General features: G+C 45.6%; 2 protein-coding genes across 2 annotated transcripts in view; one reads left to right on the top strand and one right to left on the bottom strand.

The window, feature by feature from the left end:
* LOC129837578 (thyroglobulin-like) overlaps positions 1–16,461 on the bottom strand; it is an 89,350-nt gene that overhangs the window by 6,412 nt on the left and 66,477 nt on the right. Inside the window, exons 43-46 of the mRNA XM_055903858.1 lie at positions 14,218–14,414; positions 4,540–4,707; positions 3,783–3,950; positions 3,268–3,455 (exon numbers count right to left, since the gene is read on the bottom strand). Of these exons, the coding sequence (XP_055759833.1) occupies positions 3,268–3,455; positions 3,783–3,950; positions 4,540–4,707; positions 14,218–14,414 (721 nt within the window). The remainder of the gene's footprint in view (positions 1–3,267; positions 3,456–3,782; positions 3,951–4,539; positions 4,708–14,217; positions 14,415–16,461) is intronic.
* LOC129837805 (src-like-adapter) lies at positions 6,186–12,835 on the top strand. The gene is made up of 7 exons (XM_055904251.1): positions 6,186–6,603; positions 8,260–8,398; positions 8,755–8,841; positions 9,676–9,773; positions 10,112–10,243; positions 11,420–11,549; positions 12,396–12,835. Exons 1-7 carry the CDS (start codon positions 6,522–6,524, stop codon positions 12,646–12,648), a joined length of 921 nt encoding a protein of 306 aa, XP_055760226.1. The 5' UTR covers positions 6,186–6,521; the 3' UTR covers positions 12,649–12,835.

Raw genomic sequence — 16,461 nt, 5'->3', positions numbered from 1 at the left:
AGCTATGAGTTTCCACTCACTCTGTACTGCATAGAACTCGCTGCATAGAACTCGCTGCATAGAACTCGCTGCATAGAACTCGCTGCATAGAACTCGCTGCATAGAACTCGCTGCATAGAACTCACTGCATAGAACTCACTGCATAGAACTCACTGCATAGAACTCACTGTATGGCCTTCAGAAAAGTATTCATACCCCTTGACTTATTCCACATGTTGTTGTGTTAGAGCCAGAATTAAAAATGGATTAAATAAAACATACTCTAACTTATCTGCACACAATATCCCATAATGACGAAGTGAAAACATGTTTTTAGAATTTGTTACTAACTTATCAACAAAAAAAAACAAAAAAATATCTAATTTACATATGTATTCATACCCCTTTCCTATGACATTCCAAATTGAGCTCAAGGTGCATCCAATATCCTTTGATCATCTTTGAGATGTCACTACAACTTGGAGTCCACCTGTGGTAAATTGAATTGTTTGGACATGATTTAGAAAGTAACACACCTGACTATATAAGGTCCCACAGTTGACAGTGGATGTCAGAGCAGAAACTATACTGTGAAGTCCAAGGAACTGTCCGTAGATCTCTGATCTCAATTGAGATGAGGCATATATCTGGGGAAGGGTATAAAACAATTTCAAGACTGTTGAAAGTTTCCAAGAGCACAATGGTCTTCATCATCGGGAAGTTGAAAAAATATGGAACAACCCAGACTCTGCCTAGAGCTGCCCGTCCGATCGAACTGAGCAACCAGGAAGAAGGACCTTGGTCAGGGAGGAGATCAAGAACCCAATGACCACTCTGACAAAACGGCAGAGTTCCTTGGCTGAGATGGGAGAACCTACCAGAAGGACAACAGTCTCTACAGCACTTCACCAATCTGGGCTTTATGGAAGAGTGGTCAGACGGAAGCCACTCCTGAGAAAATGGCACATGACAGCACGCCTGGAGTTTGCAAAAAGGCACATGAAAGACTGAGCAAAAGGCAAAATATTCTGTGCTCTGATGAGACAAAAATGTAACTCTATGGCCTGAATGCAATGCGCTATGTTTGGAGAAAACCAGGCACAGCTCATCACCCGTCTAACACCATCCCGACCGTGAAGCATGGTAGTGGCAGCATCATGCTATGGGGATGCTTTTCAGCGGCAGGGACTGGGAGACTGGTAAGGATACAGGAAAATATAGGAAGATCCTATATGAGAACCTGTTTTCGAGTGCAAACGACCTTAGACTGGGGGTGAACATTAACATTCCAATAGGACAATGACTGCAAGCATAGAGCCAAAGCAATGCTGGAATGGCTTCAGAACAAGAATGTGAAAGTATTTGAGTGGCTCAGCCAAAGCCCAAACTTGAATCCCATTGAACATCTGTGGAAAGACTTGAAGAATGCTGCTCAACCATCTAATTTAATTAACAGATTGAGAAAATCAGCAAGGAAGAATGAGAGAAAATCTCAAAATCCAGACTTGCAAAGCTGATACAGACATACACAAGACGACTCAAAGCTTTAATCACAAATGTGCATGTGTCAGCATATGGTCTCACAAGGGGTCTGAGGATCTCATCTCGGTACCTATTGGCAGTCAGGCTACCTCTGGCGAGCACATGGAGGGCTGTGCGGCCCCACAAAGAAATGCCACCCCACACCATGACTGACCCATCGCCAAACCGGTCATGCTGGAGGATGTTGCAGGCAGCAGAACGTTCTCCACGTTCTCCAGACTCTGTCACGTCTGTCACATGTGCTCATGTGCTCAGTGTGAACCTGCTTTCATCTGTGAAGAGCACAGGGCGCCAGTGGCGAATTTGCCAATCTTGGTGTTCTCTGGCAAATGCCAAACGTCCTGCACGGTGTTGGGCTGTAAGCACAACCCCCACCTCTGGACGTCGGGCCCTCATACCACCCTCATGGAGTCTGTTTCTGACCGTTTGAGCAGACACATGCACATTTGTGGCCTGCTGGAGGTCATTTTGCATGGCGCTGGCAGTGCACCTCCTTGCACAAAGGCGGAGGTAGCGGTCCTGCTGCTGGGTTGTTGCCCTCCTACGGCCTCCTCCACGTCTCCTGATGTACTGGCCTGTCTCCTGGTAGCGCCTCCATGCTCTGGACACTACGCTGACAGACACAGCAAACCTTTTTGCCACAGCTCGCATTGATGTGCCATCCTGGATGAACTGCGCTACCTGAGCCACTTGTGTGGGTTGTAGATTCCGTCTCATGCTACCACTAGAGTGAGAGCACCGCCAGCATTCAAAAGTGACCAAAACATCAGCCAGGAAGCATAGGAACTGAGAAGTGGTCTGTAGTCACCACCTGCAGAATCACTCCTTTTTTGGGGGTGTCTTGCCAATTGCCTATAATTTCCACCTTTTGTCTATTCCATTTGCACAACAGCATGTAAAATTTATTGTCAATCAGTGTTGCTTCCTAAGTGGACAGTTTGATTTCACAGAAGTGTGATTGACTTGGAGTTACATTGTGTTGTTTAAGTGTTCCCTTTATTTTTTTGAGCAGTGTACATTTAATCCATTTTGAATTCAGGCTGTAACACAACATGTGGAATAAGTCAAGGGATATGAATACTTTCTGAAGGCACTGTAACTCACCTTATAGAACTCACTGTAGAGAACTCACTGTAGAGAACTCACTGTAGAGAACTCACTGTAGAGAACTCACTGTATAGAACTCACTGTATAGAACTCAGTGCACTTGAACGCGAAGAGACAAATTCCCGTAAAAGGCCAAATAAATGAAGTGAACTGAACTAATATCTGAATACACAGAACTGAACAGAGAATGGTATCTTGTGACATGATTATTACGGTGCTTGCTTCTCCATACAGGAACTGTATAATCAAATGGCTACCCAGACTATTGCCATTGTCCCCCCCTCTCCCACTCATTAAACCGCTGCTACTCTCTGTTGTCATCTATGCATAGTCACTTTATTAACTCTACCTACATGTACATACCCCCCTGTATATATACTCACTATTGTTATTTTACTGCTGCTCCTTAATTACTTGTTACTTTTATTTCTTATTCTTATCCGTATTTTTTTAAACTGCTTTGTTGGTTAGGGGCTCGTAAGTAAGCATTTCACTGTGAGGTTTACACCTGTTGTATTTGGCGCATGTGACTAATACAATTTTATTTTATATTTATACACTGAATTCAATGAATAAGAGGAAGGTATTCTGGAACTACATGAATACCGTGTACTGTAGTGTGCTTAGCACATTTCTCACCTGGTTGCACTGTTAAGAGCCTGAGAGAAGAGATTGTAGCCAGCTGGAGAGGGAGAGTGCTGCAGGGAGTAGAACCAGGTAGCTGCAGCCTTCACAAAAGCATTGGCATCGTCGCCACCCAGAGAGTTAGACAGGGCTTCGTAGAACACTGTTTTACTGTCAGCTCTCCCCTGGAGCTCCTCAAAGTTCTGTCGTCAGACATTAGGGGGGAAAAGTAGAAGTTGGTGATATGAAACATGGCTGAGTATAGTAATACTACTCAATACTAATATGATGTGAATGAGGACAAACTGCTAACATACTAGTCACTAGCTGAGTTGAACTAGGAGTCTACGCATTAGAATATGTCCTACACTCTATGAAAAACAAAGAGCCATATTCCCCAGTTCCATCCTGAAGCATGGGGAAAGCTCAATAAGCAGGTACACCAAATAGATGGACGATACTAGAGGTGAATGTTCTCACCATAGAAAACACAAAGAACGTCTTTGAATTATAGGATCTCCGGTTCTCACCTTGATCCTCTTGGCCCTGCTGATGAGTCCATCCTCTGCGGAAGAGCCCAGCAGGAGGTCAGCTCTGTGGAAGCCTGCATTCATCAGGGCCATGGAGGGTTTCCCCTGGACAGAGACCCCATCCACCACTGGACCCCAAGCCTGCAGGGGCCCACTGACTGACAGCAACTGAAACAGATAACATAAAATAAGACAGGGGGGAAAAAACGATGTGTGCGTCCCAAATAGGCCCTATGGGCCTTGGACAAAAGAAGTGCACTAAACAGGGAATTGGGTGTCATTTGGGATACATACAGCCTATGATACATCTGGGACTATAAGGCCTCCTTCCTTAGTCTGGGTCTATAAGGCCAACAGTACCTTAGTCTGGGTCTATAAGGCCAACAGTACCTTAGTCTGGGTCTATAAGGCCAACAGTACCTTAGTCTGGGTCTATAAGGCCAACAGTAACTTAGTCTGGGTCTATAAGGCCAACAGTACCTTAGTCTGGGTCTATAAGGCCAACAGTACCTTAGTCTGGGTCTATAAGGCCAACAGTACCTTAGTCTTCAAATCAAATCAAATTTTATTTGTCACATACACATGGTTAGCAGATGTTAATGCGAGTGTAGCGAAATGCTTGTGCTTCTAGTTCCGACAATGCAGTAATAACCAACAAGTAATCTAACAATTCCACAACTACTACCTTATACACACAAGTGTAAAGGGATAAAGAATATGTACATAAAGATATATGGGTCTATAAGGCCAACAGTACCTTAGTCTGGGCAGTGTTGAGGTCTTGTGCTGTAGCTGCTCTCAGGCAGGAGCCCAGCTGTTCTGGGTTAGCGGAGGGGGGACAGCCGAGCTCCCGGGCCAGAGCCGCTGCCTGCCCCTGGGCTTTGGATACACTCAGCACTGAGGCAGGGGAGAACACAGAGCCACCCTGGGGAGAGAGAGAGAGGAGGGACAGAGTGAGAGAACCACTCAGCACTGAGGCAGGTGAGAACACAGAGACACCCTGGGGAGAGAGAGAGGAGGGACAGAGTCAGAGAACCACTCAGCACTGAGGCAGGGGAGAACACAAAGACACCCTGGGGGGAGAGAGAGAGGAGGGACAGAGTCAGAGAACCACTCAGCACTGAGGCAGGGGAGAACACAGAGACACCCTGGGGAGAGAGAGAGAGGAGGGACAGAGTCAGAGAACCACTCAGCACCGAGGCAGGGGAGAACACAGAGACACCCTGGGGAGAGAGAGAGAGGAGGGACAGAGTCAGAGAACCACTCAGCACTGAGGCAGGGGAGAACACAGAGACACCCTGGGGAGAGAGAGAGAGAGGAGGGACAGAGTCAGAGAACCACTCAGCACTGAGGCAGGGGAGAACACAGAGACACCCTGGGGAGAGAGAGAGAGGAGGGACAGAGTGAGAGAACCACTCAGCACCGAGGCAGGTGAGAACACAGAGCCACCGTGGGGAGAGAGAGAGGAGGGACAGAGTCAGAGAACCACTCAGCACCGAGGCAGGTGAGAACACAGAGCCTCTCCAGTCTCTGCCCAGAGGGGAGGGACTGTGTCTGTCTGTCTGTATTTGATGATTAAGATCTTCTAACCCACATAGAGAGAGAAAGAGAGAGAGAGAGAAAGAGAAAGAGAAAGAGAAAGAGAGAGAGAAAGAGAGAGAGAGAGAACCATTCATACTGTCTCTCTACTAGTCAACACAAATAAATAGACTGATAGCAAGTTTAAGCAGAAACAAATGATTATTATTTATAGCTAAGCATTATTAGTTCCAAAATGGAATGACTTCTAATGTTAGAAATGCTACATACCAATTGGTTGCACACATCTTTCAAGTGTTTATTTGAATGCTGTCTGGTCATCTATTGGCTACAGCACTGTGGTGATTAGTCTGCCATCTATTGGCTACAGCACTGTGGTGATTAGTCTGCCATCTATTGGCTACAGCACTGTGGTGATTAGTCTGCCATCTATTGGCTACAGCACTGTGGTGATTAGTCTGCCATCTATTGGCTACAGCACTGTGGTGATTAGTCTGCCATCTATTGGCTACAGCTCTGTGGTGATTAGTCTGCCATCTATTGGCTACAGCACTGTGGTGATTAGTCTGTCATCTATTGGCTACAGCACTGTGGTGATTAGTCTGCCATCTATTGGCTACAACACTGTGGTGATTAGTCTGCCATCTATTGGCTACAGCTCTGTGGTGATTAGTCTGCCATCTATTGGCTACAGCACTGTGGTGATTAGTCTGCCATCTATTGGCTACAACACTGTGGTGATTAGTCTGCCATCTATTGGCTACAGCTCTGTGGTGATTAGTCTATTTCAGGAGTGGAAAAATGTGGTGAAAAACAAGTCACACTCAACTTCCCCATTAGTGAGGAAGTGACAAGAGGAGATCAACAAAAACAGATTGGCAGGATGACTAGAATAGACTGATGAGCTGCTGCTTATCACCGTTAGACAGTACTGTAGCATCATGCTAAGCTAATACATTCTAATTCCGGCTATATTACACCAAATATTGGTTATATTAGGTATAACGAGTGAGGCTGCTACAGGCGGGTATGGTAAGGCTATCTGAAGAAAAGGGGATAACATCCACATCCTAAACTGGAGAATAACAGTGCTGGGCTAAATAGTGAGATAAAGGAATGAGAGGCAGGCACGCATAGCACTGCCACTTCCCAGCACATTATTCCTGCATCCAAATGATCAACAAGGCTCTCTGACCAGACATGGGGAACATCAGGACCAGCCCAGTCTCTATGCCAGCGAATGGAGAAGACACCAACACCAGCTCTGACCCCTTTCTGAGAAGTAAGTCTCTCTGGTTAAGGAAGTCTGTATTTTGGTAATGATTGTTTTATTAATGAAAGGATCCTGTTAAAAGGGGCAATCTGGGATTCACATTTATTTTATATTCTTCAAGAATCAATGGCTGTAAAATGATTAATTTAAACGTTTGGAATCGCAGATTGTCTCTGATGGGCAATGGTTAATTTGATGTCATTTTTAAGTATGGGTGGAGTGACTTGGTTTCATAAACTGTACTGGCCCTGTACTGCTCTGTGCATGTGTAAACATTTGCATAATTTCACCCAAAATAAATAAGGTTCCTCTCATGCAAACTGCAGCCAAACAACTGCAAGCTTATAAATGTAGAATTGGGTCAAATGATCACTTCGCAATATTTGCCACATTTTGTTTACCCATTAAATAGTTGGGAGCATATATACAGCGTACTGTATGACTTTCTGTTGTAGAATGTTTACTATTCCGTTAGTCAGCACCTCTACCGACATGGGTGTGTCACCTCTTGCTTTTTACTGGACCTTTATGCAACATAAAACATATTTCTTCATTAAATTAAATAAACAGCATCCTACTTCCCTAAACCCTGACCTTCAACAACATGTAGTCATATTTAAAAAAAAATATATATATAACAAAAAAATATATATTTTTTAATATTTTTGTAACAGCATCAGTGTGTGGGCATTCAGTATATTGAAATGACCGTGCAAGAGCTGTTGACTGAATGGAAAAATAATATAATCTTCATCTGATATGGATGACCTGATAACACTTCTGCTTTCGCCTGTGATTGGCAGATACTGTACAGATGTACTCTCTTAATTTTTTCGCCCTGTTGTCAGAGAATTTTCCTTTGCGGAAGGAAATGCAAATTGTTGTCTATTCGAGGTTTAAAAAGGCTTCTAACATTTGTAATTTCCACTTTACCATGTCAGACTTCATTGTTCCTAACTAAAAATGTATCAACCCTACAAAAATGTCCATTAATTATAAACCACATAATAATTTACATTTCCTGATGCTGCAGGATTATTTTCCTGCTGTGAGAAACGGGTCAAATTGAGATAGTACATGGCGTTTGGAAAGGTGTTTTCACCTGGTCACAGTCAGCTGATGTATTGTGCACTGAAGTCCACAAGCGAAGGGAAAAGGTGAGAGGAGGAGAGAGCGTAGGATGCAATGAGTTATACAACTTTCAAAGGAATCATGCTGTTTGTATGTGGCTGCTATGAAAGAGAACTGATTGCATGTGATCAGGGGTGTATTCATTCCGCCAATTCTGTTGAAAACATTTCTTAAACGGAAGCAAAAGGAAAGAAACGGGGATAAATGCACCTGAATTTGTCCAATAGAAACTCTTGTTTGCAACTGATTACACCCTAGATCAGCTAGATGCAGGCAAGAGTGTGCAAGGGGGTAATGAACGTGTCACTGTCTGTCACCTTGATTACTCACATTTTTCTCGACCTGTGCACCTACCATTGTAAACTTTAATTCATAGGCTAGGTTGTAGAAACCTCATGATGGGTATTGGGGAAATTAGAGCATCATGTAGTAGCCTAAACCTATCGATGTTACATTGAGCTGGGTGAATTGAATATGAATGACCGTTATCTAATATGCTGTAAAATAAATGATTATAGTTTCTCTTCTCTCCAGACAACGATACCCTGAGAGTCCTTTCTGACTACCCCTCAGCAGACGTTAGTGAAAGCCTGGTAGTCTTATCTGACTACCCCTCAGCAGACGTCAGCATGCCACTCTTCAGGATAGGAGAGAGACTGAGACTCCTGGCAGAGTGAGTGACTGAACCCAACTGAATCTAAGAAATGTGTCCCAAATGGCACCCTAGTCCCTAGATAGTGCCCTACTTTTGACCAGAGCCCTATGAGTCCTGGTCAAACGTAGTGCACTATCTAGGGACTAGGGGGCAATTTGGGACGCAGACCTAGTCTTCCACATTCAGTCCCTCAACACAACATCACCTCCTCTAAGAGCTGATCTGTTTGACTAGACTGACAGAGACAGGGCTCAAATCTGAACAATTCTACTTTTGACCAGAGCCCCTTTGGTCTATTACAGTGCACTAAATAAGGAATAGGGTGCTATTTGGGACTCACTCTCCTTCTTCCCCTGTTTCTTCTCTTCTGTCAGGGAGGGTTACTGGTGGAGGGCTCGTTCTGTCCAAACAGGATATGAGAACTACATCCCTAATAACCATGTGGCCAAGGTCTATCACGGGTAGGTGAACTCACAGCAACACTAACCTACCTGACACTAGTCTACTGCCAAGGTCTATCACGGGTAGGTGAACTCACAGCAACACTAACCTACCTGACACTAGTCTACTGCCAAGGTCTATCACGGGTAGGTGAACTCACAGCAACACTAACCTACCTGACACTAGTCTACTGCCAAGGTCTATCACGGGTAGGTGAACTCACAGCAACACTAACTTACCTGACATTAGTCTACTGCCAAGGTCTATCACGGGTAGGTGAACTCACAGCAACACTAACCTACCTGACGCTATCCTAGTCTACTGCCAAGGTCTATCACGGGTAGGTGAACTCACAGAAACACTAACCTACCTGACACTAGTCTACTGCCATGGCATCTGCCTCCTACATCTAATCACGTTCAAATCCAATTTTTATTTGTCACATGCGCCGAATACAACAGGTGAAGGTAGACCTTACAGTGAAATGCCGAATACAACAGGTGAAGGTAGACCTTACAGTGAAATGCTGACTGACAAGCCCTTAACCAACAATGCAGTTAAGAAAAATACGTATTAAGTAAAAAAAATAAAGATAAGTAAAAAATATAAATAATTAAAGATATACTAATTTGACACTTTCCTAGTCCAGTGTCGGATTATAGCTGACGATAATGGTTTAATGCTTGGTGTTCTGAAAAGGTGAAGGTGATAGCATCTACGATACCATTATGATTAAAACAGCCGGTGGTAATGTTTTAATCTTTATTCATAGCTGGTTGTTTTATCTGGGTTCTAAGGCCATGGAAATGCATGCTTTATGAATATGGTTGAATTGTATTCTGTAATTCATTTAGCTGGTTGTTTGAAGGGGTGGCCCGACCCAAAGCAGAGGAACTGCTTCGTCTGCCCGGAAACAGAGCTGGCTCCTTCATGATAAGAGAAAGTCAAAAAGGTAAGTGGCCTCGAGACAGACGTCTGTACCGTAAATTAAATGGAATTTAGGTGCTCCTGTGGTGCCCCTTGTGGTGCTCCGTTTGTAGAGCATGGTGCTCACACCGCGATGGTTGTGGGTACGCAACCAACAACTACTGTAAGTCACTTAGGATAAAGGTGTCCGCTAAATGTCCTAAATAAATGGTACATATAAAAGACGGAGTACTAAACTTTGACTACAGGACTGCCGATAGACTCTCTCACATCAGCTACTGAAAATGATCAACCAAAACCGAAGCAACTTTAGAAACAGATGTGATAACGTCTTGTTTTTCCTTTGCCTGTGTGGTGTTGTAGGAGTGTATACCCTGTCTGTACGGCACAGGGTTATGGTACACTATCGTATTATCCGCCTTCCCAACAACTGGTACTACATCTCTCCTGGTCTAACCTTCCAGTGTCTAGAGGACCTCGTCAACCACTACTCTGGTAAATAACAATCACATTATCATGGACATTAAATCTATTCATCGTAAACCTTGTACCTCACTTTTTCTATATATATATATATTTTTTTTTTTACATAAATTGAAAGTAATCATCCCCGTTCATAATCTGTGAAAGGTTCATGACTAAAGTAATCATCCCCCTTCATAATCTGTGAAAGGTTCATGACTAAAGTAATCATCCCCCTTCATAATCTGTGAAAGGTTCATGACTAAAGTAATCATCCCCGTTCATAATCTGTGAAAGGTTCATGACTAAAGTAGTCATCCCCCTTCATAATCTGGGAAAGGTTCATGACTAAAGTAATCATCCCCCTTCATAATCTGTGAAAAGTGAATGATTTGGAGGCATTATGTCTGACAGTAGCCGTATCTGAAAATACATCTATTTTTTATTTTTTTTGCTAAGAGTTTTTTTTCCGGGACGCCAACATATCTGATGAATATTACAATCTGACATTAAAGTCAAACACATGTAGACTCTATGTGAACCTATTTATAGGAACGATGAGCTGATAAGTATAGTATTATTTTAAGGGCTGGAACTAGTCATTATTTTTGAACTCGTGACACCACCGGTAGTTATTACTTTCTAACGTGGAATTATTGCCTCTTTCAAGCCGCACCAACTCCAATGCACTGTACTGCTGCTGTACTATATTCCCTGAGTGGAGTCATATCTGGTAACGACAGTGGCCCCTCTGGTAACGACAGTGGCCCCTCTGGTAACGACAGTGGCCCCTCTGGTAACGACAGTGGCCCCTCTGGTAACGACAGTGGCCCCTCTGGTAACGACAGTGGCCCCTCTGGTAACGACAGTGGCCCCTCTGGTAACGACAGTGGCCCCTCTGGTAACGACAGTGGCCCCTCTGGTAACGACAGTGGCCCCTCTGGTAACGACAGTCGCCCCTCTGGTAACGACAGTCGCCCCTCTGGTAACGACAGTCGCCCCTCTGGTAACGACAGTGGCCCCTCTGGTAACGACAGTGGCCCCTCTGGTAACGACAGTGGCCCCTCTGGTAACGACAGTGGCCCCTCTGGTAACGACAGTGGCCCCCCTCTGGTAACGACAGTGGCCCCCCTCTGGTAACGACAGTGGCCCCCCTCTGGTAACGACAGTGGCCCCCCTCTGGTAACGACAGTGGCCCCTCTTTGACAGATTGTGCAGACGGCCTGTGCTGTATTCTCACCACCCCCTGTCAGGCTGTAACCAATGGCAACCTCAACCTGGCCTCCCAGGCACCCCCTGTGGTGATGCACAACAACTTCGACTGGAAAGACATCAACAGGTACATCTTTCTCTAACGTTGACCTCTCTTTCCCCTCTCTCCCGCCTTCAGTCCCCCTCTCTCCCGCCTTCAGTCCCCCTCTCTCCCGCCTTCAGTCCCCCTCTCTCCCGCCTTCAGTCCCCCTCTCTCCCGCCTTCAGTCCCCCTCTCTCCCGCCTTCAGTCCCCCTCTCTCCCGCCTTCAGTCCCCCTCTCTCCCGCCTTCAGTCCCCCTCTCTCCCGCCTTCAGTCCCCCTCTCTCCCGCCTTCAGTCCCCCTCTCTCCCGCCTTCAGTCCCCCTCTCTCCCGCCTTCAGTCCCCCTCTCTCCCGCCTTCAGTCCCCCTCTCTCCCGCCTTCAGTCCCCCTCTCTCCCGCCTTCAGTCCCCCTCTCTCCCGCCTTCAGTCCCCCTCTCTCCCGCCTTCAGTCCCCCTCTCTCCCGCCTTCAGTCCCCCTCTCTCCCGCCTTCAGTCCCCCTCTCTCCCGCCTTCAGTCCCCCTCTCTCCCGCCTTCAGTCCCCCTCTCTCCCGCCTTCAGTCCCCCTCTCTCCCGCCTTCAGTCCCCCTCTCTCCCGCCTTCAGTCCACCTCTCTCCCGCCTTCAGTCCCCCTCTCTCCCGCATTCAGTCCCCCTCTCTCCCGCATTCAGTCCCCCTCTCTCCCGTCTTCAGTCCCCCTCTCTCCCGTCTTCAGTCCCCCTCTCTCCATCCATCTGTATCTGTCACTACCCCTCTCTGGGAGTTTCATGGAGTCTGACAATTACATATGTGTTTGAGCTTATTTTTGAGTTTAGCTTTCAATGTAGTTTATCAGTGATAGATAACAGGCTAACTCCATATACTAACGCTGCATCATATCTATTCTAACCCCAGCTCGGAGCTGACAGACCAGCCTCATCGTTACCCCGGCAACAGAGACTCTATGATCAGCTTTGGCTTGCGGAACACAGTCTCCTCCTACATGTCTCTGGGGGACATGAGGAAGGAGAGGAAGAGCAGCAGCTGGAGGAGGCAGAAGAGGAGGAGCAGTGTGTGTGTACCTCCCGGTAACGGTCACGGACTCAGCACTACAGCACTGGAAGAGGAAGAGGGGGAGTACGCACAAGCCATCCACCTGAACTCTTAAGACTGGATATGGGCTTAAATGTATAGAGAGGACATATCCTGCTGTATAGAGAGGACATATTCTGCTGTATAGAGAAGACATAATCCTGCTGTATAGAGAAGACATAATCCTGCTATATAGAGAAGACATAATCCTGCTATATAGAGAAGACATAATCCTGCTGTATAGAGAATACATAATCCTGCTGTATAGAGAAGACATAATCCTGCTATATAGAGAAGACATAATCCTGCTATATAGAGAAGACATAATCCTGCTATATAGAGAAGACATAATCCTGCTGTATAGAGAATACATAATCCTGCTGTATAGAGAAGACATAATCCTGCTATATAGAGAAGACATAATCCTGCTATATAGAGAAGACATAATCCTGCTATATAGAGAAGACATAATCCTGCTGTATAGAGAATACATAATCCTGCTGTATAGAGAGGACATAATCCTGCTGTATAGAGAAGACATAATCCTGCTGTATAGAGAATACATAATCCTGCTCTATAGAGAATACATAATCCTGCTGTATAGAGAATACATAATCCTGCTGTATAGAGAATACATAATCCTGCTGTATAGAGAGGACATAATCCTGCTGTATAGAGAAGACATAATCCTGCTGTATAGAGAGGACATAATTCTGCTGTATAGAGAAGACATAATCCTGCTGTATAGAGAGGACATAATCCTGCTGTATAGAGAAGACATAATCCTGCTATATAGAGAGGACATAATCCTGCTATATAGAGAAGACATAATCCTGCTGTATAGAGAAGACATAATCCTGCTATATAGAGAAGACATAATCCTGCTGTATAGAGAATACATAATCCTGCTCTATAGAGAATACATAATCCTGCTGTATAGAGAATACATAATCCTGCTGTATAGAGAGGACATAATTCTGCTGTATAGAGAAGACATAATCCTGCTGTATAGAGAAGACATAATCCTGCTGTATAGAGAGGACATAATCCTGCTGTATAGAGAAGACATAATCCTGCTGTATAGAGAAGACATAATCCTGCTGTATAGAGAGGACATAATCCTGCTGTATAGAGAGGACATAATCCTGCTGTATAGAGAAGACATAATCCTGCTGTATAGAGAAGACATAATCCTGCTGTATAGAGAATACATAATCCTGCTGTATAGAGAGGACATAATCCTGCTGTATAGAGAAGACATAATCCTGCTGTATAGAGAAGACATAATCGTGCTGTATAGAGAGGACATAGCCTACTGGACTATGCCGTGAATGTGGAAGTAAAACTGTGATGACTGTCACACTGCATGATCAGTGACATTCGTACCATTAATCACAAGGGTGTTACTGTTTGACAGCCTAAACTAGTTGTAAACAGCCGGAATGGTTAAAACTGTTACTGTAACAGTATTATTTACACACGAGGGCTTAGTAACACCTCCACAATAGCCCTATTTAGTGCACTACTATAGAGCACTACTTTTGATAGAGCTCTGGTCAAAAGCAGTACACTATATAGGGAATAGGGCACCATTTGGGACTCTTAGTGAAGGTCAGTGAGGATCAGGGGTCACAGGTCAGTTTACCATGAGCAGCATCCTGTCGAAGAGACCACGCGAGGAGGGAGAGGTCAGATGTAGGCTGGCCACGTCGGCTCCGCTCCGCTCTGCCCCCACCGTCACCAGCCTTGGGTCACCTCGGAACGCCTCAATGTTCTCCTGGACCCACTTCAGAGCGGCTACCTGGTCCTGGAAGCCGGCGTTACCTGGCAGGGCTGTGGAACCTAGAGGCATTCAGTTCACACTGCTGTTATTTCATGTACCGTGTCAGGAGCCAAACCCATTCCAGATAAATACTTATATAACGTCATATGTTCTTTGGTTGTGACTTGTGTTATCGTCTACATCATTTCCAAAATATACAAACAACATGTTTTGGGATCCAAAAGCCACTGCAGTACATGAACACTAATTACCCACTAAGAATGGAACAAGAAACTATTGGATAGATTTCAAATATCATTTTACAAGAGCCTGGTAACAATGTGAAAACATTCAGCAGCAGCAAACAGAAAGCTTGAAAACATTCCAAAGTGTTGCTTTAGAACAGCTCCCTCCAGAATACAATAGGTGGAGAGATATCTGGGGCCAGTGGTTTAGAGGTGTTACTGTGTTGCAGACCTTTATAGAACAGCTCCCTCCAGAATACAATAGGTGGAGAGATATCTGGGACCAGTGGTTGCTGTTACTGTGTTTTTGGGCTTTAAAGGAGAGAAGTCTGGGAGGGGCCAGTGGTTTAGAGGTGTTACTGTGTTGCAGGGCTTTATAGAAGAGCTGTCTGGGAGGGGCCAGTGGTTTAGTAGGTGTGGCTGTGTTGCAGGGCTTTATAGAAGAGCTGTCTGGGAGGGACCAGTGGTTTAGTAGGTGTTACTGTGTTGCAGGGCTTTATAGAAGAGCTGTCTGGGAGGGACCAGTGGTTTAGTATGTGTTACTGTGTTGCAGGGCTTTATAGAAGAGCTGTCTGGGAGGGACCAGTGGTTTAGTAGGTGTTACTGTGTTGCAGGGCTTTATAGAAGAGCTGTCTGGGAGGGACCAGTGGTTTAGTAGGTGTGGCTGTGTTGCAGGGCTTTATAGAAGAGCTGTCTGGGAGGGGCCAGTGGTTTTGAGGTGTGGCTGTGTTGCAGGGCTTTATAGAAGAGCTGTCTGGGAGGGACCAGTGGTTTAGAGGTGTGGCTGTGTTGCAGGGCTTTATAGAAGAGCTGTCTGGGAGGGACCAGTGGTTTAGTAGGTGTGGCTGTGTTGCAGGGCTTTATAGAAGAGCTGTCTGGGAGGGACCAGTGGTTTAGTAGGTGTGGCTGTGTTGCAGAGCTTTATAGAAGAGCTGTCTGGGAGGGACCAGTGGTTTAGTAGGTGTGGCTGTGTTGCAGGGCTTTATAGAATAGCTGTCTGGGAGGGGCCAGTGGTTTAGTAGGTGTTACTGTGTTGCAGGGCTTTATAGAAGAGCTGTCTGGGAGGGACCAGTGGTTTAGTAGGTGTGGCTGTGTTGCAGGGCTTTATAGAAGAGCTGTCTGGGAGGGACCAGTGGTTTAGAGGTGTTACTGTGTTGCAGGGCTTTATAGAAGAGCTGTCTGGGAGGGACCCAGTGGTTTAGTAGGTGTTACTGTGTTGCAGGGCTTTATAGAAAAGCTGTCTGGGAGGGGCCCAGTGGTTTAGTAGGTGTTACTGTGTTGCAGGGCTTTATAGAAGAGCTGTCTGGGAGGGACCAGTGGTTTAGTAGGTGTGGCTGTGTTGCAGGGCTTTATAGAAGAGCTGTCTGGGAGGGACCAGTGGTTTAGAGGTGTTACTGTGTTGCAGGGCTTTATAGAAGAGCTGTCTGGGAGGGACCCAGTGGTTTAGTAGGTGTTACTGTGTTGCAGGGCTTTATAGAAGAGCTGTCTGGGAGGGACCCAGTGGTTTAGTAGGTGTTACTGTGTTGCAGGGCTTTATAGAAGAGCTGTCTGGGAGGGACCAGTGGTTTAGAGGTGTGGCTGTGTTGCAGGGCTTTATAGAAGAGCTGTCTGGGAGGGGCCATTGGTTTAGAGGTGTGGCTGTGTTGCAGGGCTTTATAGAAGAGCTGTCTGGGAGGGGCCAGTGGTTTAGAGGTGTGGCTGTGTTGCAGGGCTTTATAGAAGAGCTGTCTGGGAGGGGCCATTGGTTTAGAGGTGTGGCTGTGTTGCAGGGCTTTATAGAAGGGCTGTCTGGGAGGGGCCAATGGTTTAGTAGGTGTTACTGTGTTACAGGGCTTTATAGAAGAGCTGTCTGGGAGGGACCAGTGGTTTAGTAGGTGTTACT

The sequence above is a fragment of the Salvelinus fontinalis genome, chromosome 38 (assembly GCF_029448725.1).
Source record: "Salvelinus fontinalis isolate EN_2023a chromosome 38, ASM2944872v1, whole genome shotgun sequence".
NCBI classification, from domain to species: Eukaryota; Metazoa; Chordata; class Actinopteri; order Salmoniformes; family Salmonidae; genus Salvelinus; species Salvelinus fontinalis.
The sequence above is the reverse complement of the archived record's forward strand: the minus strand, read 5'-3'. Positions and strand labels throughout refer to the sequence as shown.

Coding starts and splice junctions, on each gene's coding strand:
- LOC129837805 (XM_055904251.1), top strand. CDS start 6,522: ATGGGGAACATCAGGACCAGCCCAGTCTCTATGCCAGCGAATGGAGAA. Junction 8,399..8,754: donor AGACTGAGACTCCTGGCAGA/GTGAGTGACTGA, acceptor CTCTTCTGTCAG/GGAGGGTTACTGGTGGAGGG. Junction 8,842..9,675: donor GTGGCCAAGGTCTATCACGG/GTAGGTGAACTC, acceptor TAATTCATTTAG/CTGGTTGTTTGAAGGGGTGG.